The 27,360-nt window shown below is 33.9% G+C and overlaps 1 protein-coding gene across 4 annotated transcripts; it reads left to right on the top strand.

Moving 5' to 3' along the window:
* The first annotated feature begins 274 nt into the window (after nt 1–274).
* LOC145725052 (diacylglycerol kinase theta) lies at nt 275–27,360 on the top strand. Of its 4 annotated transcripts, none has more exons than XM_081973631.1 (16): nt 275–677; nt 10,184–10,263; nt 10,342–10,444; nt 13,124–13,359; nt 13,414–13,570; nt 13,631–13,765; nt 13,819–14,071; nt 14,128–14,318; nt 14,377–14,592; nt 15,819–15,956; nt 19,297–19,620; nt 20,164–20,403; nt 21,086–21,383; nt 21,439–21,595; nt 21,661–21,768; nt 25,148–27,360. In XM_081973631.1, the coding sequence occupies exons 1-16, from the start codon at nt 527–529 to the stop codon at nt 25,352–25,354; spliced, it is 2,994 nt and encodes a 997-aa protein (XP_081829757.1). In that variant the 5' UTR covers nt 275–526; the 3' UTR covers nt 25,355–27,360. The 4 variants fall into 4 exon arrangements, with proteins under 4 accessions (XP_081829757.1, XP_081829774.1, XP_081829765.1 ...); XM_081973648.1 differs by having other exon boundaries at nt 20,164–20,346; XM_081973639.1 differs by having other exon boundaries at nt 276–677; nt 14,380–14,592.

Raw genomic sequence — 27,360 nt, forward strand, 5'->3', positions numbered from 1 at the left:
ACCACTTCTCCTCTTCTATGGTCTACTCTATCCTATGTTCATAAAATGCTTTCTACAGGCATTTTGAAAGCAAAACCAAAAAGTGGTCTTAAAATTTGTTTGGGATTCTTACGTATCCAGCAATATTTCTGGATACTGAAATCTGGAAAACAATTGGGTTGCATTATGTGTGAGCTTCAAGGTTTTCGAGCGTATAGTGGAGTTTTCATGAATTTGGTTTGATGAAATGTGGCAACGTCGGAACGTCGTCGGGAGCAGCAGCCGTAGCAGCAGCAGCAGCAGCAGCACCAGCAGGAGCAGCAGCAGTGATGTCCGTCGAGAACGGGTCGTTTGTATGCTGAGAGATGAGTGTTCGCGAGCATGTAATCGTCGCCGTAGTCGCCATCAGCAACGCTCCTGCTGCAGCGTCGTCGTGCGACCATGTGTGCGGTCGCGTACGCTACCGAGATCACGTAAAAACGATCGTCGAGGCGTTTTATAATAATCCAAAAGGGCCCCGTCGAGCGGCCGAGTGGTGAGCGTCGTCATGGCGGGCTCGGCCGTCGACCAGGCGTCGGCGTGCAGCGTCGCGGCGCTCGGCCATGCCTTCCTGAAGAAGACCTTTCACAAGCCCACGTACTGCCACCACTGCGGCGACATGCTCTGGGGCCTCATACAACAAGGCTTCGTTTGCGAAGGTGAGCCATTGCTCCACGTATACGCACCAAACCAACCACCCCAAACACACATAACTAAATAGGTCACCATTAGTATCACCGCCCTCCTTGCATCTCATTCGCTTTTTCACCTCTTTTTTATACATACCAGGACTTGTTGAGGTACACGCTACCATTAATTAGGTCACTCAGTGCAATCATACTAAAAAACAACCAAATTATTATAAACACCAGACCAGGTCATTACCGCCCTCTTTTACCTTCCAATCATTTCTTTCTAGTGGCTACATACCAAGAATTGTTGAGAGACACGCTCCAACTAATTAGGTCAAAAACTTTCTTAAAAAGCTATATTTTACATTGTATGGCGTTCAGAGGATGTTATGTTGAAAACCATTCCATACATCATTATTACTATCAATGTAACTATTTTTAAACAGCAATTACTCTTTTTCCTCTAATTCACCGTAATTTTAAATGTTTTAAAGTCACTAAGCTGGAAATCGTATTACACATCGTAATTCACCATTTGATAGCCAATCAAAAAATAAGTTGACTTGCATTATGTCATTTTTCTGAAAAACGTTTCCTAAGGAACCTACAAATTTCAATTTAAAAAATCGTTTTATAGTGTAAAACTGAACATTCAAGACTTCTGAGAGTCCAAATTTGTACCGAATAGTCTAAAAACTTGCTATTTACTACTAGGAATAGTCTTACAATTTGTTTTCTCAAACTGCCATCCTGGTCGAGTGTCTCAAACTGGATTTCAAGAACTAAAAACAGTCCGGAAATCAAGACAAAGATTGTATTGTGCATGAAACTCATTTTTTACTTCTAAAGATAATCTAAAAGTTGACTTTTAAAGCTAGAACTGACTTTACTAGGTCTAAAGAGAGTCCAAAAGTCTATTTTCAGGTGTACAACTCAAGTTTCTGGACTGAAACAAGTCTAGAAGTAAATTAAATTTTCGTACTATTTCATTTCTAAAAATTAGTTCTCAAGACTAATATCGTAGCATTTGATACCAAAATTGTTTACTTTTATTACTGAAGAAACTTGACTTTTGTAAATAGTCTTAAACTCGATTTTTCAGTCTTTAAAAGCACTAAAAACAGTCTGAAATGCTACAATTTTTTTCACCTATGATGAGTGTAGAAGTCTGAAGAAGCTTGAAATGACATTTTCAAGAGTGTGGACAGTGTACAAATTGGCTTTTAGACCTGATAAGTCAAAAACTTTGTAAAGATAGTCTTGAAGCTCGATTTGAGGCACCGAAAACAGCCTTAAAGTAAACTAAAAACAATCTAGATTTTTAAGAAAAACTCAATTTTTTTAGCACTGAGGTGTCTAGAAGTCGATTGAATAGTGGCAAAGCTTGGAATGCCACTTTAAGTATATGAAGAATGTGAAAATTGTTTTTTAAATTTGCTGTGTCAAAAAATTGGTAAAGATAGTCTTGAAACTTGATTTTCCAAGCTGAAAGCAGTTTTGAAACACTAAAAATAGTCCAGAATAAAAGAAAAATAAAAGCAAAGTAAAAAGCAAGAAAAGTTAGTTTTCAAGACAATTTTCATAAATCAATGTCCTCTATCTAAGACTATTTTCAAAACTAAAATATTGAAATTTGTCTTAAAATTATGATAACTTACTTCAAATGCAAATTTTAAGCTTCTGATGTTACTTTTCATTAGTTCATAGTCACTTTTTGGTGTTCAAGCCAATTTTTAAGGTTTAAATGTATGAATTTGTAGTCAAAAATTTTAGAAAAAGTAGTTTTTATGTGTTTTAAGTACAAATAAATTTTCAATATTAAAGTCTCCCAATTTGCATGAAAATTGGTTACAAACACAATTTTTAAGCTTCTGAAATCAATTTTTATCTTATCTCAGTCAATTTTCAAAACTAAAGTCTTTCAGTTTGTCTGGAAACTATGAAAACTAGCTACAATTAAATTTTTAAGCTTCTTAAGTGAATTTTCCGTTTTCAAGACAATTTTTAAGTTGGGTTGGGTTAGTTTTGGGTCTTTGAACGTAATAACTGAATTATCTCGTAAAGGAAGTTTCAAATTAGAATTTTATAGGAGATAATTTATTTTTCATCGTAAACAATAAAATTAAAAAAAAACACGTAATTTTTGAAAAATATCTAGAGACGTAGAAGGCAAAAACATTAAAACCATCTTCCTGTATCTAGGCTACTGGAGAATTTTGGCAAACGTCATTCATAATGAGTGTTCCAAATTTGATCAAAATTGCTCTAACGGTTTGACAATTATGACAAAAAACCGATTTTTTAAACAGAAATTTGAAGGACTGTATTTTCCTTAGGAATCATTTTTCAGGAAAATTACATAATGCAACTTATTTTTTAATTGGCTATGGATTGGTGAATTATTCACATTTAAAACTGGACCACCCTGTAGAAACAACTTTTGGAAGGCAAAACACTATAAAATTTTACTAGCGAAACTATATTACAATTTTTAACTCAAAACAATGACAATTTTTGCACTGTTTCACTTTTTTCTAGTAATTTCAATTATTGTAAAAAATAATTAACTATACGCCCAATGAATGTTTAAACCTTAAAAGGTTTGTTTCAGTGAAATAAACAAAAACAAATTTAGAAACTGAGAAGGACTCATAACGATTTGCTACATTCCGAAACTGCATACTTTTGTATATTCTCATCAAAACAAAGAGTAATAGTATATTAAATACTCAGGTGAAAAGTGTTTGATTTCTGTAGAGAAATTAGGTAGTTCGTTATCTCGAAACAGAAATTAAACTTTCCACCGTGGTTTGTGTACTGTGGTAACTGTAACACTCTAATAAATTTATTAGGTCTTTAAACCTTTTTAAATTACAAATTAAGCTGTCATTCTAAAAAAAGGGGACGTGAGGTTAAGTATTTATTAGTTTTTAAGGAAAAACTTCTCAAAAACCCATTAATTCAAAGTTTAAAGATGTAATAACAATCTCCTAGCTAACTTCTCCTCTCCTACTAATATACTCATACCGCTAGGGGGCGTTTCGATACCACTAAAATGAAAAATGAAAGGTATAGTAAACTTCTAATAAAAGTAATGCCCTATTCTCTACAAAGAATTTTCCTATTTAACTTTTTTCTCTATCTCTTCAAATAAAGTGGTGGGAATAGTCCAAAGTTTGCTCTGAAAGAAATGAAATATCTCGAAAACGGCTAATCGTAGAAACTTCGTTTTTGCGGCATTTTAAAAAGCATTTTTTGTCCTGTAGAGTGTCCCAAAACAATGTACCATTTAGTTTTCTGTCTTTTCGATTTACAAAAATTCCACTTTTACCTTAGATATCTCGAAAAAATCAAAAGCAATGGTATAAGTAGCTTCCTATTACTTATTCCGTAAGCAATCAGATTATCTATCGATTTTTTTTTGTTGTCTGTCTTTTTTTGATCAAAACTGAATATGCGTGTACTAATGACCCGTACAATCAAACCCTATCCAACATATAGTATTCTAATTTGATTAATAATGTAATGTTTATAACTGTAAAAAGGCTATTCTTAACGATTTTTCCATAATATCTCGTGTTACAAAAGAGATAGAGTACTGCAGTTTTCACACAACGATAGATAATCTGATTGCTTATGGAATAGGTAATAGAAGCTATATCATTGCATTTGATTTTTTCGAGATATCTAAGATGAAAGTGCAATTTTTGTAAAAACGCCCTCTATCGAAATAACCGAAAACTAAATGGAACATCGTTTTGGGACACTCTACCCAAGAGAAAAGGCTCTTTAAAATGCCGCAAAAACAAAGTCTCTACGATTAGCCGTTTTCGAGATATTTCATTTCTTTCAAAGCAAACTTTGGACTATTCCCACCACTTTATTTGAAGAGAAAATTCTTCGTAGAGAATAGAGAATTACTTTTATAAGACTTTTACTATATTTTTCCATTTAAATTTTCATTTCATTTTAGTGGACACCCTGTACAATATCTTTCTATTACTTTGGAAATGGTCTTTCTGAGCTATTCTGCAAACAATTTTCCTACTGTTTGAGACATTTTGTTAAATAGTTTCTATCATAAGAAAGTATTTAAGTATTTTTTTCTAGAGAAAGTCATTTGTTTCACATTTTATGTGACTAATAATTGATGAGTTGAAAGCTTTAATTAAAAAAGTCATTCACAGTTCTGTAATAAAAAAAAAACTGGAATCCAGGCATTGCTAATAATATATAAATATATAAATTTTGACTTCCTCATGGATTAGTACACGATATATTTAGGCAACAGTTTATCTAAAGTGTTGTTTGCTTAGCCGCACGTTGAATGGTGAAATCATTCGGTTCCAAGCAGACTCTTTCGAACAGTTCACTAATTCCTGAATATCCACCTGCCTGGAACGAATATCACTCTCCCAAGCAGTTTTTCCCAAAAAAAAACCTACTTTTATACTCTTCATGTGGGTAATATCAAAAATGTGTTTAAACAGTTGGGTCAATAATTTCTAAATATAGATGGAATATCCGTCTGAAAGTTTCACTATTTTTTCTACGTTATTTTTGTCCGGGAAACTTCAAAGACTTGATATCCGTTTAATTTTTGGTGTTGTTATGTAAGCTGAACGAATATTTGCGTAAATGACTTATTCCTATTGCAATGACACACTTTTAACTTACATTGAATGACCCTGATGATCAATCTCAATCTTTTACGAATACAACTTTTTATTAATAGATATCCAAAATTTTCCTGTAGCTACGCACACTTACGCAATATACACTTAAAATCTAGAATCTGTTATTACTTTTACAAAAAATTACTGTTACCTAAAAAAACTAAATAGGTTAACTAAGTGACATAATTGTAAGAATGTGGAAAAATCTCTGAAAACTGAGCTAAAAGAACAAAAACAAGAAATAAAATACTGAAACGTGATACGAAAAAAAGATTACTGAAGAAGCAAATGATTCCACAAGTGAAACGTTGCAGTATAAAATAAGAGTTATAATTTAAATGTCGATTTAAAAAATCGATTATTCTTGTATTAGTGTGTTTGCTTTTTAAAATTCTGGAAAATCAGCTCAGTCATTTTAACACATTCTTCTTTCAGTTCGTCTTTCTGAGCCATCTCAATCAACATCTGTACATTTTTGACTTCATATTCTTGACCAAAATTTGGACATACATACATTTTTTTATATTTATACATAATATATTTTTTAAAAGAACCTCAGATGTCTAACATACAGCTCTAAACTACAGGAGCTTGCTCTAAGTTTGAATAGAAATAGGCAAAGTTATAGAAGAATAAATTTAATTTTTTTCTCTTACAAATAAAGTTTTCTAGTAAAAAATTAGAAAGAAGCAAATATAGAATTTGTGGTCGTAGTTTCTCGTGGTTTAAGTTATATTTAGTTATTATAGTTTATCTAAACTACTATTTATTTAACCGCCGCAGGCTAAATGTGGGTTTCAGGATATTTTTGTTGAATAAGTTTTATTTTAATAACATTGACAATGGTGGCACCTTATAATATGTGTAATTTCCATCTTCTGTGCTTCTTCTAATATAACTCAAATTCATATGACTATTATTAAAGTGATTTGAAACCATTCAGAAATCTTTCTATCTTAATTTTAACGTGTACTATTTCTTTAACAAGTTTTGGTCATTTTGATGATTTTTTTTGTCTTGAATAGACATCAGCTTGAAGAGTTATGGTAAACTAAAAAATATCCGAGTTATTTAAAACATTTTCTATATTTTGAAGCGGTTACAACGATTATTTTGAAACCCAAAAATTGTGGATTTGAAAAACACACGTAAGTCGTAAATGTAAGTTGATTAAGAAGTCTTTCAGCGTTCGACAAAGTTAAATTTATACAGGATGGTCCAAATTGATTGTAACATACTTAAAGGGTGGAAAGTACATACAGTACAACTCGAAAGTGTCATATAAACTATGGTCGAAAAGCGCCCCCTAACAGAGCTAGCAAACCCTAAAATATGTACCCCAAAAAACATGTTTTTTATTTTAATTCCTAATCAATAAAAACAAATAAAATTTGGCAAATTTGTCACCATTTTGAAGTAACAATTTGGAAATTTTTGTTTTTTTTTTAATATTCCGAACAGAAACGATTTTTTTTATTTACGCACAAGTTTATAAAAATGACTGTATCTGAAAAACTGTGCAAAATGAAAAGAAATGTCAAGACAAACTTTTCTTGAGAAAAAGTATGGACTATCACATGTGCCACATCAGAATGTCCTAAAATTATAGCTTATAGAAATTTGAAGCTGTCAAACTTTTTGAACGGCTTCCGTAGCTGTTCAAAATTTGAAAAAATTTCCAAATAAACACTTCAACATAGCAAACATGCATTCCAAATTTCATTTGAGTAAATTTTTTCTTTTAGAAATTAAAATTTAAAAAATTGTCTTGGTGCCTCACCTTTACAGTTCGCTAGCTCCGCTAGAGGGCACTTTTCGACTATAGTTTATATGACACTTTGGAGTTTATTTTTTATGTACTTTCCACTCTTGAATTATCCTACAATCAATTTGGACCACCCTGTATTTGTAGCACCGCAAAATTTACCTACCCAATCTGGAAAAAAGTAGAGGCCTAGTAGTAGCCAAAATATACAGTGTGTCCAGAATACGGGGCCACTATGGGGGATCTTGAAAATGGTTAGATATACGGATTTGGTTAAATGGGAGAAAAGCTTCATTTTACATTTTAAAGCTCTTTTAAGTGGGATTGTAGTTTTTTATTCCGACGTTTTGTTTTTACGGAACCATCATCAACTTTTTTTGATGTTTTTATAGTTGATTCTGAAAGTCCTTTTTATTCCCCTTTCAATTCCCCAAGATTCAGTTTTTAACTTAGAAAGTTCAAAACTGTCCAACTATGTCCTAAAGTTGCAAAAAACAGGGTTTAGAAACGTTTTCTTGCAGTATTTGATATAAAACGTGTTTTTGAGATTTATGACAATTGTCACGTGACCGTCTAGCTAAATAGTGTTCTAAAATCACGTGACAACTGTCACTAACGTCAAAACTGTCAAACTATGCTCTAAAGTTGCAAAAAACTGGGTTTAGAAAAGTTTTCTTTCACTATGGGGATCTTGAAAACGGTTAGACATACAGATTCGGTTAAATGGGAGAAAAGTTGCGTAATCATATTACATTTTAAAGCTCTTTTAAGTGGGATTGTTAGTTTTTTATTCCGACGTTTTGTTTTTACGAAACCATCATCAACTTTTTGATTATTTTATGGTTGATTCTGAAAGTCCTTTTTATTCCGAATTCAATAATGTATGAAACTTTACTTTTGCTTATTTTTACTTTTGCAAATGAGTTTTTTTTTCTTATTTTTAAGTATAAACTAATAATAACCATTTAAATAACCTAAACAATTTATTGGGATAAGCAATTTTTAATTTAAAACAAAATAATAAAAAGTAAGTTTATAATAAAATAAAAAGAAAAACCACATAAAACGCATTTAAACAAGAGTGTCATACATCATTGATTTGGGAATAAAAAGGGCTTTCAGAATATGATATTAAAAAACAATAACCGAATTTGAAAACTGATAATGCCACTTTAAAGAGCTCTACAAGTTGCTATAGAAAAGTGCCATTAGTTTTGGTCTAGATCCAATATTAACGTAACAAAAAAATTAAATGCAAAATATCTCAAAAACCAAGTAAAAGGTTTCGATATTTTCTTAATGTAATTTTATTAATGCCATGATTAGGCAATTTTTGTTTCATTTACCCAAATATCTCTAACCTCCTTATCCTGGACACCCTGTAGAATAATTACAAAAAAAATTAAAGTAAAAAAGTATTTGAAAAGCTTTTATAAAATTGTAGTAAACTATTTCAATACTTTCAACAACGTGAAAAACAGTTATACTTCTACGGAAGTAGATTCTCATAATGCAAAGTTTTATTTACGAATATTACTACTTATTTTGCTTTCTTCACAGCAAAAGTGATACGTTGCTGAATAAACGTTTAAAGTCCTTCCCGTTTGACATGAATCATCTGTTTTTATTGTTCTTTCAGTAAATAAAAACAATCGAAGCAAATTCCTTAGTGTAAACGTTATCGTAACATGTGTTGCTTGTTACCGCTCATTCTTAACATCATTTATTTATGCATGTGCCGATCCAAACATTATACATTACACTGAGTGGTTTGACGTCTACCGTTATTTAAACCTTAAATAACGCCAGACTAAAGACGAGCTTAATAATCTGTTTCATCCGGAGCAACTGTCCTATTTTGTAAGTATTGAATTTTTTATGAACGCTTCCAAAAGGGTTTTTAAAGGGTACAAAGCGTCCTCATTAACTCCGTGAATAGAAAGTGGGTACTGCGTAAAATGCAGCCAGCGGCTCTTATTGTAAATCTTCTTTTTGATAGTCTTCAAGAATCCAAAAATGTATTTCGGGTATCACTTTAACTAGGATGCATGTGTGCTGCTATGAATAGCAACGGCCAACTATTAATACCTCCAATGTATAGGCGAAATCATTTATAAAACTATGTATTTTACTACGTTTGTAATGGAGTTTTATTTGGTCGTTAAATTAGAAAAGCCTCTTTCAGACTATGACTTTTGTAGCTGTAATAACTGTTACATAAGATATTCTAAACTGGATTTGTACATTAAAGGCAAGTTCATCATTTGTGATTTCATATTCTAAGGTTTAGAACAATTTTAATTTCTTTCATAATGTGTACCTTTAGTAACTACAGATTTCACATTTAAACAACAGGTTAACTGGGTGTCATTTATTGTGGGGAAAGCTAACGTCCAAATTACAGGTTTTCATAGATTCAAGGTGTTACAAATTCGATGCATTAGTATTGCTATCTCAGAAACTATAGTTGATTTTTTTGCTAAACATTTTGGTACAAAATTTTTTTATTACATCCGAAGATATCCGACAAAAACCGAAAAAGTCAAATTTCTATTTTATTTTTTTACCATTTTATTATGGATTATTTTGGAAAATCATTATGGCACCTTTTGGAGGCACTTTTTTACGCTCTTCAAGATAATAGTTTTAGTTTTCAGCTCTGACGTTTCGTTTTTTAGATTTAATTTAAAAAAAAACAAATTAAAATTTACAGTCAGTTTCAGTTACCTTTTTCAATAATTCCAAGTTAAAGCTCTTTATTTAGCTTTTTCAACTAATAATTTCAATTTCTTCCCATCTTCTTCCTTTCCTTCTTTCTTCTCCCTTCTTTTTTCCATTCCCTTCTTTCTTCTTTCCCATCACTTTTTCAATTTAAATGATAAAATTTTAAAAAATTACTAAATATAATATTGTAAATTCTTAACTTAACTCATTTGAAGATTATTATGAACAAGACGTGATTTAATCACTAAAAACTTTTTCTATTGTTAATTAATACAAATATGTTACTTGAACATAATTTTAAAAAAGAAAAATTTTTATTTAAATATAATTAAATTATTCACATTTTCAATTTTGTTTTGTTGTTTTAGTTTGCAACTTCGTAGTGCATGAGCGCTGCTCAAGGACCGTAATATCACCGTGTTCCAGTATAGCAGCAAGTTTAATCAAGGTAAAAGTCTACCTCAACGCCTTCTTTTGATCGTATTTTGGCACTAAACCGCGGACGCCATCTTCGTTTTTTTTGCAGAATCCAGTAGGTCACTGCTGGTCCGAAACGCTACACCACAAACGGAAATTTTGTAACGTATGTCGAAAACGACTGGACGACTGCGACTCAATTCATTGCGAAAGTAAGTATTTAATTTTGTCGTTATTTTAAAATCGTATTTTTAGTACGCGCCATCTATACTCCACAGTGGTAACTGGCTGCCTCATAGTTATAGAAACACCATCTGTGGCTCGTTTTAACTACCAAAATCAAAATAGTGTTTAAACCCTCCTTTAACGTCCTTATTTTTGATTTTAGTATAAAAATGTTAAATACAAAATTTGTAGATATTTAGGTCTACTTTACTTTTAACAGTTATTATACAGGGTATTAAAATTCCCCAAGATTCAGTTTTGAAATTAGAAACTTCAAAACTGTCAAACTATGCTCTAAAGTTGCAAAAAACAGGGTTTAGAAACGTTTTCTTGCAGTATTTGATATAAAACGTATTTTTGAGATTTATGACAGTTCTTTTGACAATTGTCACGTGACCGTCTAGCTGGGTAGTATTCTACACTCACGTGACAACTGTCACTAAAATCAAACACTGTCAAACTATGCTCTAAAATTGCAAAAAACAGGGTTTAAAAACGTTTTCTTGCAGTATTTAATATTAAACGTGTTTTTGAGATTTATGACAGTTCTTTTGACAATTGTCACGTGATCGTCTAGCTGGGTAGTATTCTACAATCACGTGACAACTGTCACTAAAGTCAAAACTGGCAAACTATGCTAGAAAATTGTAAAAATCAGGGCTTAGAAACGTTTACTTGCAGTATTTAAAATAAAACGTGTTTTTGAGATTTATCACAGTTATTTTAACAATTGTCACGTGACCGTCTAGCTAAATAGTTCTAAAATCACGTAACAACTGTCACTAACGTCAAAACTGTCAAACTATGCTCTAAAGTTGCAAAAAACAGGGTTTAGAAAAGTTTTCTTACAGTATTCGATATAAAGAGTGTTTTTGAGATTTATGACAGCTATTTTGACCATTGTCACGTGACCGTCTAGCTAAATAGTGTTCTAAAATCACGTGACAACTGTCACTTACGTCAAAACTGTCAAACTATGCTCTAAAGTTGCAAAAAACAGGGTTTAGAAAAGATTTCTTACAGTATTCGATATAAAGAGTGTTTTTGAGATTTATGACAGTTATTTTGACAATTGTCACGTGACCGTCTAGCTAAATAGTGTTCCAAAATCACGTGACAACTGTCACTAACGTCAAAACTTTCAAACTGTGCTCTAAAGTTGCAAAAAACAGGGTTTAGAAACGTTTTCTTGCAGTATTTGATATAAATCGTGTTTTCGAGTTTTATGACAGTTTTTTTGACAATTGTCACGTGACCGTCTAGTTGGGTAGTATTCTACAATCACGTGACAACTGTCACTAACGTTAAAACTGTCAAACTATGCTCTAAAGTTGCAAAAAACAGGGTTTAGAAACGTTTTCTTGCAGTATTTGAAATAAAACGTGTTTTTGAGAGTTATGACAGTTATTTTGACAATTGTTACGTGACCGTCTAGCTGGGTAGTATTCTATAATCACGTGACAAATGTCACTAACGTCAAAACTGTCAAACTATGCTCTAAAGTTGCAAAAATCAGGGTTTAGAAACGTTTTTTTGCAGTATTTAAAACAAAACGTGTTTTTGAGATTTACCACAGTTATTTTGACAATTGTCACGTGACCGTCTAGCTAGGTAGTGTTCTACAATCACGTGACAACTGTCACTAACGTCAAAACTGTCAAACTAAAGGTTGCAAAAAACAGGGTTTAGAAAATTTTAAGTATAATATAAACAGTGTTTTTGAGATTTATGATTTTGACAATGGTCACGTGACTGTCTAGGTAAATTAGATTTTTTGCCAAAAGTAGATTAATCATTAACCTGAAGGTATTTAGATAATAAAAGTTCATTTTTAAAATCCAAATTTTTTTACCAAAAATCAGAAGGTCCCCTATTAATAGAGTTAATTTAAAAAAAAAATAAAAAAAAAAATCAGATGGATATCCCATGATTTTTTTAACAATTCTAGTTTTTAATTTTTCAAGATCAAACTGTGCATGTTACACAAAAAGTGTTGAAATAATAAAATTGCGTATCATTGTAATGTATTTGTGTCCTCTAAAAAATTTCAATCCTCTAACTTAAAGCGTTCTTGAGATATTGAGCAAAAACTACAAAAAACAAGAGTCAAATTTGATGCCCTCTGGTGGCGAAACGGGGCAACTTAGCCGTGTCCGCTCAACGTCACGTGATAACCCCATTCATTAGCTTTCTTTTGTTACCTGGTGTGTATATACAGAATGTTTCAACTAAGCGACTTATTCACGATTTTTAGGAAAAGTGCACAAAAATTTAGCCCAAATTAGGATTTTTTGGACCTACTCGCGGTCGTATTGGATTTTACTCGGTCAAAGTGGCTTTTTTAATTAATTTTAACTTTAAAAAGACGCATCTGACGTCCATTTTGCTCATACCTCTGCACCGAAAAATCATAAGTTTGATTTGTTGCTGCAATTTAGGACACATTGTATACTGACTACATTATCTAGGAAAAAAGAAGACAAAAATATCTACAAGATTCATATTTGACAATTTTTTGATAAAATGAAAAATAAAGGACTTAAGGGCGTGTCAAAATTCAGTAAATCACCCTGTACATTCGTTTTATGTATGTATATCCATAGAAAACGTATTAGCTACTTCCTAATTCTTTCAATTTCATTAACCAACTTACTATTTGTGCTTAGTTTGCCAGTACTTTGTTCACGTGGAATGTCAAGATTTTGCGACACCGGACTGCAAAGAAACTGCAACCTACACTCCATTTCGTGGTGTCAAAGAGACTAGAGAGGATGAGGTACTTATCAAGCATCGATGGAGAGAGGGAAACCTCCCCATGGGCGCTAAATGCGAGTACTGCAAGAAGAATTGCTCGCACACCGAGTGTCTGACTGGGTTTCAATGCGAATGGTGTTGGATTACCGTAAGTTTGACTTTACTATCCACACAATGGAAGTTAAACAGATTTTCCGAGTAGTGTCATAGTATTTGTTTCAACTACATGGACGAAGAATGCAATTTTGGTTTTCTGACGCCGATCTTCCTACCACCTCAAGCTGTGAGTATTCCGCGCACCGAAGTGCCCATGGAAGCCATCATTGGAGTTCAAGTTAGACGGAAAGAAACTTTATCACGTAAAACCCCTTATTCTCCGTACAATTCAAGTTTATACTTAACTTAACTTGTACTTGTAGCACGAAGTACATCGGAGGAGTTTAGCAGCGGTGACGCTAGTCGGTACAAGGAAGTTGACGAAAACGCCCAACATCACGGTTCTACTAAAGAGAAACAAGACAAATCGAAGAAAGGAGACGATGAAAAGGACGAAGGTAAAAAAGAGAATTATTGGAATAGTAAAAAACTCAAGCATCTTCTGTTTTAGAGGCTGTCAAAGTGTTTGACGGTAACACCTCCCTTCGAAGACGGATATTTCGAGTAATTTCGGTACCAAAACTAGCTCCACTCAACCAGTTTTTAGTGCAAGCGTTACGAGCATTCCACATCATCAAGGATCCAGATCAGTTCTACCTAACCGATTTGTATTCGCAAGACGAGGACGTGTTACAAGACCCCAATCCCGTGTTGAGTTTGCATAGGAAGGAAGGAAAGCGACCTGCAGTTTTCTTAAGGTTTAAGTAAGTTTTGTCCTACTTTTTTCAGTCGGTGATTGTAAAAAAACTGGTTTTTCCAGGGGTAAAGAAAATGATTCTGGAGAAGCTAGAGTCTATCCAGGTAAACTGGAGGTGTCTGAGGATTTCTGCACCATCCCAGTTACGATCGACACGACCGTTGCGGATCTGATCAAAGAAGCTTTGGTGCGGTTCAATCTCGATTATCGATACGACGAGTTGCGTTATTCTGAAGTTTTACTTGATCGGGGAGGTTCGTTTGTTTCTACTAGCGCAAAACCGTCACTAATTTTTTTTGTAAAAATCCTAAGTAGTTACGGAACGTGTGCTGTCATGGAACGAAAGACCGTGGGAAATCATGAAAAACCTGGCAAGAGACAGCATAAGGCAGATGGAGTTGATGCGGTTCTACTTGGAACTGAAAAAAGATCCTCACGGGCCTAATGTGGCGCTATTTGTGGGCAACTTTCCCCCTAATTTGTCTGAACGCACATACGAAAATTTGTTGGCTGATATACTCAATAGAGGTAAGGACTAACCATGTATTCTACATTGAAAGGAGACTAATTTAAAGTGTGAAATATCAAAATCAAAAATGTAAACTATCAAAAGTAATGGGAAAAACCACTAAAATTGTCTATCATTCAGGAAGCAGTTGTTTCTCTTATTATCTACAGTCAATGAGGAGAGCATTTATTAAGGACCTGGAAGAACCAATTAATTATCAATCAGTAGAACTTTGTTTTGAATGCACCAAGTATAAATCGATTTTACGCCATTTTTAGTAACCATTGTGAAGGAGGAACTGTCAATATTAAAAGTAAAAAAGTAATTTTGACATACCCCCTTTGCACTGTCCGTACTTTAAGCCAAACTTAAGTTGTGTGGTTCAGACTGTGTAGAATACAGCTTTATAAAGTTACAGTCTGGACCACGCTGAAAATTTTCAAAATTAGCAAATAATTCAATAATAGTTATTTACATTACTAGTGGGGTATGAGCATTTTTATAGTCACGAGTGGGAGTGTTGCCACGACGAGGTCGTAGACCGAGTTGTGGTGATCACACGAGTACGTTAATTTGCCATACCCCACGGGTGATGTACAACATTTTATCTACGACCATCAGAAGCAGCGTAAAGTAAGAAAAAAATTCATATTTTGTGCAATGTGAACTATTTAGGAACGTCTCGTATATGCTTGCTACGGGTAGTTATTTGTTACCCTTAAATCTTGTCATCTACGCTGTACTGTTTTGGTGTTGTTGCTATGGTGGCCATTTGTTTCCACATATCACTTAAGCGACAATTTAACAGTGTCAGTCACAAATTTTTAAAAGTGCATTTCGTTATGAACATGTCTGAAGAACTTCCGTCAGATATTGAAGAAGCTGCCGCAAACGTGGTATCTGGCTTGTTGCCTGCCAAGTCAAAGGAGAAATATGAAAAAATGTATCAAAGTTATGTTTAAATTCAATAAACAATTACAGCAGAAATTTTCATTTAAAGTTGTTTTATCGCACTAGTGCGGTAAAATCGCTCATTACGTAACTCAAAATGAGCTATGTAATGAATGATTACCATGCTAGGAGTAGATAAACGTTATTTTCGCTTACCATTACTATTCGTTATAATGACAAAGTCCGCTAGGATGCTAATTTGCTTAAAGCCAATTTCGACTTTATTGGCATACCTATTTTTAGGTTTATATCGCCCATTTCGACTGGTACTTTGACCATGTTATTTTTTTGACAGATAACAAGTACGCAAAGGTGGGGCCGATTTACTACGAATATGGGTCAATGATTGTGACGTTTCAAGATTCGGACGCGGCTGTCCGGGCACTATACACTATACGAGAATCAAAATACGAAGAGAAACAACCTTTATTCGGTGAGTAAGTCCGCCAGTATGACGTAGTAAGGGAATGATCACTTTCTGCCCTGACTGTACCAAATTTTGTATTGTTTTTTTAGGTTATTGAATAGAAAATTAAATAAAGATTCCAAAAATGTACTTAAGTCAGTAATTGTCTCACTTCAAGTGGGTTTTACACACGATTTTTTACCTGACTGTCTCTACACATTATGTTTTTGGCAGTTCAAAGTTTGACACCACTTTTCTTCCTGACTATACTACATTATGTAGTATTTTTTTAGGTTATTGAATAGAAAATTAAATAAAGATTCCAAAAATGTTCTTAAATCAGTAATTGTCACTCCAAGTGGGTTTTACACACGATTTTTTACCTGACTGTCTCTACACATTATGTTTTTGGCAGTTCAAACTTTGATACCTTGTTTTCTTCCTGACTATACTAAATTTTCTAGTGTTTTTTTAGGTTATTGAATAGAAAATTAAATAAAGATTCCAAAAATGTTCTTAAATCAGTAATTGTCTCACTCCAAGTGGGTTTTACACGCGATTTTTTACCTGACTGTCTCTACAAATTATGTTTTTGGCACTTCAAACTTTGACACCACTTTTCTTCCTGCCTATACCAAATTTGGTAGTATTTTTTTAGGTTATTGAATAGAAAATTTAATAAAGATTCCAAAAATATACTTAAATCAGTAATTGTCTCTCCAAGTGGGTTTTACACAACGATTTTTTACCTGACTGTCTCTACACATTATGTTGTTTGCAGTTCAAAGTTTAACACCACTTTTCTTCCTCACTATACTACATTTTGTAGTATTTTTTTAGGTTATTGAATAGAAAATTAAATAAAGATTCCAAAAATGTTCTTAAATCAGTAATTGTCTCACTCCACGTGGGTTTTACACGCGATTTTTTACCTGACTGTCTCTACCAATTATGTTTTTGGCAGTTCAAACTTTGACACCTTGTTTTCTTCCTAACTATACTAAATTTTCTAGTGTTTTTTTAGGTTATAGAATAGAAAATTTAATAAAGAATCGAAAAATGTACTTAAATCAGTAATTGTCTCGCTCCAAGGGGGTTATACACACGATTTTTTACCTGACTGTCGTTACAAATTATGTTTTTGGCAGTTCAAAGTTTGACACCTTGTTTTCTTCCTCACTATACTAAATTTTCTAGTGTTTTTTTAGGTTGTTGAATAGAAAATTTAATAAAGATTCCAAAAACGTTCTTAAATCAATAATTGTCTCACTCCAAGTAGGTTTTACACACGATTTTTTACCTGACTGTCTCTACACATTATGTTTTTGGCAGTTCAAAGTTTGACACCACTTTTCTTCCTTACTATACTACATTTTGTAGTATTTTTTAGGTTATTGAATAGAGAATTTAATAAAGATTCCAAAAATGTACTTAAATCAGTCATTGTCTCACTCCAAGTGGGTTTTACACGCGATTTTTTACCTGACTGTCTCTACACATTATGTTGTTAGCAGTTCAAAGTTTAACACCACTTTTCTTCCTGACTATACTACATTTTGTAGAATTTTTTTAGGTTATAGAATAGAAAATTTAATAAAGAATCCAAAAATGTACTTAAATCAGCAATTGTCTCACTCCAAGTGGGTTTTACACACGATTTTTTACCTGAATGTCCTTAAACATTATGTTTTTGGCAGTTCAAAGTTTGACACCACTTTTCTTCCTGACTATACTACATTTTGCAGTATTTTTTTAGGTTATTGAATAGAAAATTAAATAAAGATTCCAAAAATGTTCTTAAATCAGTAATTGTCTCACTCCAAGTGGGTTTTACACACGATTTTTTACCTGACTGTCTCTACACATTATGTTTTTGGCAGTTCAAAGTTTAACACCACTTTTCTTCCTGACTATACTACATTTTGTAGATTTTTTTTAGGTTATAGAATAGAAAATTTAATAAAGAATCCAAAAATGTACTTAAATCAGTAATTGTCTCACTCCAAGTGGGTTTTACACAACGATTTTTTACCTGACTGTCTCTACACATTATGTTTTTGGCAGTTCAAAGTTTGACACCACTTTTCTTCCTGACTATACTACATTTTGTAGTATTTTTGTAGGTTATTGAATAGAAAATTAAATAAAGATTCCAAAAATGTTCTTAAATCAGTAATTGTCTCACTCCAAGTGGGTTTTACACGCGATTTTTTACCTGACTGTCTCTACCAATTATGTTTTTGGCAGTTCAAAGTTTGACACCACTTTTCGTCCTGACTATACCAAATTTTCTAGTGTTTTTTTAGGTTATTGAATAGAAAATTAAATAAAGATTCCGAAAATGTACTTAAATCAGTAATTGTCTCACTCCAAGTGGGTTTTACACACGATTTTTTACCTGACTGTCTCTACAAATTATGTTTTTGTTGTTGTTTCGTAAAAATGTCAGCAAGTTTTACTTTTGATTGAAATTTGAAAAATATTATATAGTTTTGGCTTATACTTTCTATTCTAAATCATTCTATACAGATATTCTATATAGATATAAATAGATAGATGTAGAATATATTTATTAGATCTCTCTATAGAAAAAAACCAAACCTGTACTGGGACTCCGTGTGATATAAGTAGAGTAGAATTCTATTTATCGACTGTATTCTAGGTGTCTGACATTCTATGCACAAAGAGCTAGAAAGCCACAACATCGCGTGAATTTGGCACCTCTTAAAGGTCTCCAATTCTAGCCATATTTTGGCTTTCTAGCTCTTTGTGCATAGAATGTCCGACACCTAGAATATGGTCGATTAATAGAATTCTACTCTACTTATGGTCCCAGTACATACAGGTGTGCTAAATCCAAGAGCGACCATAGGAAAAACCGTGTAACGGACAGAGAAACGTAGGTAATTGCATGCGCGGGAGAAAGACAGAAAACAAAAAAATATCAAGTAGGCCATATTTTTAGCGCGCTGTTGCCAAACGCTGTAAGTAAGTTTGTCGAGGGTGTTGAATACTTACGGCGTTTGGCAACAGCGCGCTGAAAATATGGCCTACTTGATATTTTTTTCGTTTTCTGTCTTTCTCCCGCGCATGCAATTACCTACGTTTCTCTGTTCGTTACACGGTTTTCTTATGGTCGCTTTTGGATTTACCACACCTGTATATCGTAAAAATCATGGCCGCTCTTCTAGAATACGATCTGTGTGCTTAGATTTGGGAATTCATTTGAAAGAACTTTAAACTCGTTATACTGATTTCCTGCTTTTTCTCAACTTTTAACCATTTTAAACTGTTTTCTGTTATAAATAATTATTACTTTTTGATCACAAATGTTGTAAAGATAATCATCTTTGGTTTTTTATTTCAGTTATGCTTCTACCCAATATTGAAGAAACCATGATCCCGGCCAAAGTTATACCGTTACTCGTGTTCGTCAATATCAAATCGGGCGGTTGTCAAGGTCTGGAACTGATATCCAGCTTTCGGAAACTGCTGAATCCGTATCAAGTGTTCGATTTAGATGTGGGAGGACCGTTGCCGGGATTGTACGTGTTCCGGAACATTAGAAAGTACAAAATTTTAGTTTGTGGCGGTGACGGTACCATCGGTTGGGTACTGCAGTGTTTGGACAACGTTGGTCAGGACTCGAAGTGCGATTCGCCGGCTTGCGCTATCGTACCTTTGGGCACTGGTAAGTGATTGTAATTTCGACTATTAGGACATTTTATAGGTAGTTGTTGTCGCGCCATCTCAAGAAAACACCGCTTCCTAAAGCCACCTACGTAAGGTGATCCTGGTAATTACTGTCCGGTCTTTGATGAGTGGGCAAGAGTCCTTAAAATACTCGGAAAACCCCAAAACGTGTTACATCCCCCTTCTTTGGTTATATCAACAACAACAACTCTCTTCTTTTCTTAACCTCACTCCCACCTTTTGCACGCGATACACACGCCGTCAACTAATCGACGCGCCGCCTACCGTATGAAAAATGAACTGATAGCTGCCACAAACAACGATCTATTCTTTTTAAACAATAATTTGCTGGCTCTGACAGTTGTTATAATTTCGTATGTTCGATTATTCTTTATACACTAAAGTTGACAGTTTATTTATTTAATATATCAGACGTCACTATAATTGCAAATTCAAAGAAAATGTTTGTTGGATGAATGTTTGCTCCTGTAATTTTAAAGTGAACAAGACTATGTTTTCAATTTTTTTATGTCTTTTTTAGGCAACGATTTGGCTAGAGTATTGAGATGGGGACCGGGTTATACCGGGGCGGAAGACCCGCTCAGTTTGCTGAAGGACGTGACCGAAGCCGAAGAAATCCACTTGGACCGCTGGACGGTGGTTTTTCGTCCCGAGGACAAACTCGAAAAAGCCGACGAAAACGCTAAACAGGTCAATTCCACCGGTAAGAAGAGGCAAAAACTGAGATTGAAAGTGACCAATGAGCAAATTAAAAAAACAGGTCAATCATACGAGTTTACATTTATGTTGTTTTGCCCGTAATCTTAACGTTTTTCCGTAAACATTAACAATTCTACCACTACTAAACTTTGCCGCTGCTTTTCGTGTGGCTTTACGGCAAAACAGCATCTTTAGCTTTAATGCAATTTATGATATTTACTTATTTAGTTTCAGCGTAGTTTTTTGGTTTAACAACTTTTAAAAAACAGTGGCGCATATCGAAAGCACTACTTAGTACAAATTTACTCTTACTCTACAGTTATGGAGTGTCCTTGCATATTGGTCAATATGTCAATAAATCATTAATTTCACCATTTTAGTCTGCTTGGTTATTTTACATTTTTTTCGAAACACTGCAACTACTACTGTGTTTTTTTTGTTTGCTTTTCACTTATTATTACTAATTTAATAATTCCAAAAGGATTTTTTTGCAGTAAGAATCCGATTTATTTCAGAAAAACCGAACTTTATTATGTATTATGACTTGTAAAAGTTTTTCTCCCACTTTAGATAAAACGATGATCAAGGCAATCAATTTCACTATCCAAGCAAAGCACATCCCACACTCACCTGTTCTAAAACAAACCAATTTTAATAAATTTATGTTGGTGTACTTGTGTGTTAGTGTAGCCACCCCCGAACCATCCTTGTCCAATGATTTAACCGTACTTTTCTCAATGCAGCTGTGGCAGGTTCCACCAGCGAAGACAACTCATCAATTTTCGTAATGAACAACTATTTCGGCATCGGACTGGATGCGGACTTGTGTCTAGATTTTCACAATGCTAGAGAGGAAAACCCTGGAAAGTTTATCAGTCGTTTGCACAATAAAGGCGTTTACGTCAAAATGGGACTGAGAAGAATGGTAGGCCAGGGAAAGTATTGTATCAAGGATCTGCACAAATTGATTACCTTGGAAGTGGATTTTGAGAGGATTCCTTTACCTAACTGCGAAGGAATTATTGTACTTAACATTCTCAGGTAGAAATCATTTTTGATACTGGAAATAGCTGGATGACATTAAAAATATTTTTAGTTGGGGTTCAGGAGCGAATCCATGGGGTGTGCAACCGGAGATTGCATTTCACCAACCAACCCACCACGACGGGTTGCTGGAGATCGTGGGGGTGACGGGGGTGGTGCATCTGGGACAGATACAGTCCGGTCTTAGGACAGCCATGCGAATCGCGCAGGTTTGTTTTAAACTATTTTAGTAATTTGACAGCCAGTAAAAATCAAATTTCTTATGGTTGCACAGGGAAAACATATCAGAATACGCATACACGCGGAAATGCCAGTCCAAGTGGATGGCGAACCGTGGATCCAGAGTCCCTGTGAAGTTGTCATCATTAAATCTGCACTAAAGGTAAATAAATATACACTTTTTTAAATTAATTTATTATTAAGTCTGTACTGTACAGGGTGCTGCATTTTCGATGGTTTTACGGGGTACAGAGAAAACGGTAATAGATAGAAACAAAGTAGCATACGTGTTCTGATCTCTTTTTCTGAGCTGAGATGACTGGCGAAAAGTGGGCGGCGCAAACTTCTTTTGTTTCAAAGATACGGGGGGTTTTCGAAAATTGGTCATTTTAGAACCTCCTCAGTATTTCATTTGCTATTAAAGTTATCAAAAAAGGGAAAACGGTTTCCGGTAGAAGTTTTGACGTAAGAAAGATTTTTTCTATTACGTTTAGTTTCTGACATATGACACTAAGTTATATTTTTTTAAATGGAACACCCTATATATTTTTAGGTCATTTAATTCTGTTGATTTTTACTTTTTCAACGGTGTATTAAAACATATAAGTTTGTAAACGTTAATCTTGGTAATTAGAAAAAAAGCGTTTCCTTAACAAAAAAGTGCTAAATAATACGTATAAAAATACCCACAGTCGAAACAAAATTTGGCTATGTTCATATTAACATGTTACATGTCGTTTATAAACAGTTTTTTCAACTTCTACCTTAAAAATAGTAGAAAATAGAAATAGTCACTTTTCCTATTAAAGTGAGGGTAGAACTGTTTGTAACTTAGATTTTTAATAAGATTTATTAAAAATATTTAATTTTCTGATGTGTTAGTTTATATGATTTCCGATTTTGTTTGGTATTTTACATATTGGCCTTTTTTTAGCTTAGCAAAGGCCTTTTTTGAAAATAACAGGATTAACCTCTACAAACTTATATGTTGTAATACACCGTTGAAAAGGTAAACATCAACAGAATTAAATGACGTAAAAATATATAGGATGTTCCATTTAAAAAAAATGTAACTTACTGTCATATGTCAGAAACTAAACGGAATAGAAAAAAACTGACTACGCCATTGGATTCTACATGAAAACTTCTACCGGGAACCGTTCTTCCTTTTTTGATAACTTTAATAGCAAATGAAATACCGAAGAGGTTCAAAAATTACCAATTTTCGAAAACCCCCCGTATCTTTGAAACAAAAGAAGTTTGCGCCGCCCACTTTTCGCCAGTCATCTCAGCTCAGAAAAAGAGATCAGAACACGTATGCTACTTTTTTTCTATCTATTACCGTTTTCTCTGTACCCCGTAAAACCATCGAAAATGCAACACCCTGTACAATGATATTTAGTCATCATCATCACCACCTTTAAAGCTGAGTGGTTGTTCTCCTGTGACGTTGATTTAGGATCAAACTTTCAAATCAACACAGCTAGTTGGAAGCTAAAAGAACTACGTTTTTACGGTCTGGCATCTTCTAAAGAAAAGCATCCTAAGGGAGTTGAAGAAAGGTTTCTAAAACTCTTCTAAATGGTTTTTAAACACATTAGACACTTTCCGGTCTAACAAGAATAGATTTGGTTGATGCTCCACGTCTTTCTTCATTGGTTTGTTGCACTTTCTCTCAACAAACTAATGTGCAAGGAAATCAACCAGCATTTTACTTAACATTTAACCGTCCTCAACTTGCTAACCCAAATAAAAGACGAAACCATTACCGATCTATTTAAAAAAAAATGGGTGTAGCTAGTCCGAATACCAATATCTTAAATATTCGACCACCAACAGGTAGACCGTTCTGGAACATTTGGAATACCTTGTATGGTTAGTTCTTCCTGATCAACGTTTGGTCCTCCAAAATTCGTTTCCTCCTTGTTCTACTAGCTCTTCTTCTATCTATCTGACTTGAGGTCTGTCTCATTCTTTTCGATTTTTTATTTCTCTTGCTACAACCAAAATTCTACATATCTTTGTATGTCAGATAGTAACTTATTTTTTTTCAAGCGGTCTAATTTCATATCCTAGGAGGTAAACAAATAATGTCCAGAACTTGATCCAGACTAAAAGCGTTGCATTTAGAAAAAAGCAGATGAAATTAATGCCATACTTACTTTGCTTTGATATTGATTGGCTTGTCAATCCTTTCATGTTCTTATTCTGAAATACAGTTTTCCTGAAGGTGTCAGGGCTAAATTTGTGATCAAATTCAAAATCAACATAAACAAACGGACTGACACAAAAAGACAAAAACTGATTGAACACAACGCGGCTAATCACCGCCCTCTGTACAAGAAAGCCAAGAATCTGCATGCCAAAAATTCCAATATGGCCGAAATAGTGGTTGACAGTTTGCATTTGTTTGTATTGTGGAAATTGAGTTTTTCGATGATTAAATTAATTTTTAAGGTTTAAAGTCAAGACTTGGGATTACTTGCCAAAGTAATTTTTGTTTGCTATTATATATTGTTGTTTATATGTTTATTGTTCTAGTGAAAGTATAGTTTGTGTTCATTTTATTGTGTTATCACTATTGTTATTATTCCTTCATTGTTCTATAATTTGTTGTTGGTTTTTTAACTTAAATTCTATTGCCTCTACAATATGCCGTCCACTTGTTGTTTGCCAAATTGTAAAAGCAATTTAGGCCCAAAAGTGTCCGTCTTTTACTTTCCAAAAGACCCTACTCGAACCCAACAGTAGTTGAAAGCTTTGAACTGGAATGATTTTACTCCAACACAATACTCAGTGGTATGTACAATATGCTTTCTCATTCAGTAAACTTATTGCCTCTTACATACATAGGTATGTGAGTTACATTTTGAGGCCGCCTGCATTTTGAGAGCATCAAAGGTTTACTCTGAAGAAACAGGACAGCTTTTAGAAGTTCCATTGGCACATTTACATTTTAAAAGAAAGGTCTTGGTAATAATATAAAACCCATTTACCAGTTTTGCTTACCTAGCTTCAAGGATTTCCAAATTTTCTTTAATTGAGCAGTTTTCACATTAGTTTGTTGTACAAAAGGTTCTAACCAAACTTGCTTTGGCTGGACTTTATTGGGTATAAAAAGCCATATCTATACATATCTGGATCAGGAAAGAAGCGTACTTTGATTTTTCACTCACAACTTCTAATCAACTACACGAAAAAATTTAAAAAAACATATTTTCTACTGCATCTGCATAGGTTTGTGTACAAAACGAAAACCGCTAACGCCGCCATTAAAAGTGACATTCTAGGCTTTCTTGTACAGAGGGCGGTGCTTGTACTAATACTACTAATTGCGTTGTTGTATTGTCAAATAAAGTTTCAGTGAAGCCGTAAAGCGACCTAAATCCCCGAAATGAGTGACAGTGCCGCTTGAAAAAAAAATAGTATACGTTACACGGACGTAGAAAGCGATTCGCTCAGTTGTTGGACAATTCCTAGCTCAGCACAATAATCGCCTCTTTCTACGCCTACTAACATAAGATACTATTCTTTGCTTGTAGGCTACGATGCTGAAAAAGAAAAAAATCCCAAAACGCCGTGGAACTGAGCCAAATCTAGACCCATCGACAGGCCAAACAGTTCAACAAGCTGCACAAGTCGGCAACGACGCCAACCAGGCGTCGTCATCGACCAGTTTAAACCAGACGGCGCAAACCAACCAAACTAGCCAGAACCAGTCCAGCAAACCCAACCAGATCAATTCGTAAGGTTAATTTCGCTTTACTACTATAAACACAGTATAGTTGGTTTTTTAAATGATCTCAATTCGGTTTCTGCCCCGTGGAAGGGGAAGAGCCACGCATTGTATTTATTTGTGCTCTGTAGATTTATCGAGATATCTTTGTAAAAAAAAATTATATGTAATCTCGGTTACGTTGTTGTATGGTACTTATTACCAAATTACGTTTTAAGTTGTAGGCGGGTTGCATATAGTCAATGTGGGGCCCGCGCGGTATCAAAAGTGACTTTTGCCCTTTGTATACCTTGCGATGTTTTTTAAGTTTATTTTTTAGCAGCTAAAAAACCGGAACTCGACCAGTTAGCGAACAGACCCATTCCTTTTTAAAAAGAAATAATAAACCTAGTCGCATTTCTTCACTTGTTGTTAGCAATAAGCACAACAGGTGTATTCTACAGAGTAGGTCCGTAATGAATGTAACACAAAGTAACAGTAACGAGATATTATTAATTTTACTTTTTTTCTCATTAAATTTCTTCTTCTTCTAAAAGTCTCACAGAGTATGTGATGACTTAAAATGATTAACATTGAAAGATACACTTTAGTTAGTTAGTTTCTGGTTGCGTTTTTTTTTAAGCTACGTATTTGAAAATAAAACAGTTTTTAAATTCAAAGGAATCACGCACACTAAGTAAGTCAACAAACATTTGGCTGTTGACAGAAATTAAAATGACACAATATCATGTTAAGAACTAACTTAACAGATGTTCTAAGCAGTTTCATACGCAAAAAGCACAAAACATTACGTACTACTCCAATGATAGAGTGGTTGCCAGAATCTGTTTACTTATGAAGCAAACATCAATATCTTCATTACTTCTTTTAGGGTCAGTTGTATCGGTTATAGTTAAACGTTGTTCTGTAGAAAAGTTGTCAATGCTTTACAAGTCAAATTACAGATTGAAGTTAATCTGAATCTATATACAATTGACCTTAACCTTTTACTTTTACAGTTACTTCGTAACCTACTCATTATGGACTACCCTGTAATATAAATTGGACAGTAATGAAACGACTGTACAACCAAAAAATAATTGTTAGAAATAGCTGCGTAATATTTGGTTACACTTTTGGAAACCCGTTGAATAAAAAAGTGTGCGTCATATTCAACTAAATTATAACTAACCTTTTGTACTGTATTTTGGTGGGTAACTAAAAATGTTTTTTTTTAGACTTAAGTGCATTGTACTGTCGTTTCACGACTCTTCCTATTAACGGTAGATGGAAGTAATTACGTAAAATTGATAAGCTGGTAAATTCTTTTCTTATTAAATATACTAACGTTTACATTTAAAGTGGTAGAGCGGGTAGAGGAAGAAGCGCCAAACCGCTTCCAATTTTTGAAAAAATGTGGTGGTTTAGCGTAACTTTAGTCTAGTCGCAAAAAAAGAATAAAACTAGTCATAAGTAAGTAAATAAGAAAACAGTCAAGTGCCAAGGTCAACACTTGCAAGACGTGGAAATGGTCTGGGTGGATGGCGATGGTGTTCGCAAGTCATCGTCCTCCATTTAAATAACCAATTCGGTTTTGTAGGTCGAAAAGGCCTGACGTTAGATTCGTTATCCAGGAAACGACACTAACGTTCGATTCGAAATGCGCCGACGTCGCGTTGGGCTCAACTCCATAGGCGAGCAACCTGGGGCCTACGTTTATGGAGAGCGACAGCGACGCATTTCCAACGTGATGTGTTTATACATAATATATGTCTAGGTGAGAGTTCGACGTTGAATATATTTACAAATCTGAGTTTTTTAGGTTACGGTTTTCATTGTAATATATTATAAATATATATTTAAAATACAGTATTTAAAAAAAAACAAACAAAAATTAGCTGGTTTCGTTCGGGCCCACGTCCTCGATCCGAACCGCTGTCGGATCGGTCGGACGAGAGCCGCAAACTAGACATTAATGTAAAGTATAATACATGTTATTATAGTAAAAACTATAGCTAAAATATAACTTATTAAGTAATA

This window comes from Ips typographus, linkage group LG1 (genome assembly GCF_016097725.1).
Source record: "Ips typographus isolate SLU linkage group LG1, UJ_Ityp_2.0, whole genome shotgun sequence".
Lineage (NCBI taxonomy): Eukaryota > Metazoa > Arthropoda > Insecta > Coleoptera > Curculionidae > Ips > Ips typographus.

Excerpts from the sequence above, each read along its gene's own strand:
- LOC145725052 (XM_081973631.1), top strand. The coding sequence starts at position 527 with ATGGCGGGCTCGGCCGTCGACCAGGCGTCGGCGTGCAGCGTCGCGGCG. Across the intron at positions 14,593-15,818 it reads GGCTGATATACTCAATAGAG|ATAACAAGTACGCAAAGGTG; the intron begins GTAAGGACTAAC and ends TTTTTTTGACAG. Across the intron at positions 19,621-20,163 it reads TATCGTACCTTTGGGCACTG|GCAACGATTTGGCTAGAGTA; the intron begins GTAAGTGATTGT and ends TGTCTTTTTTAG.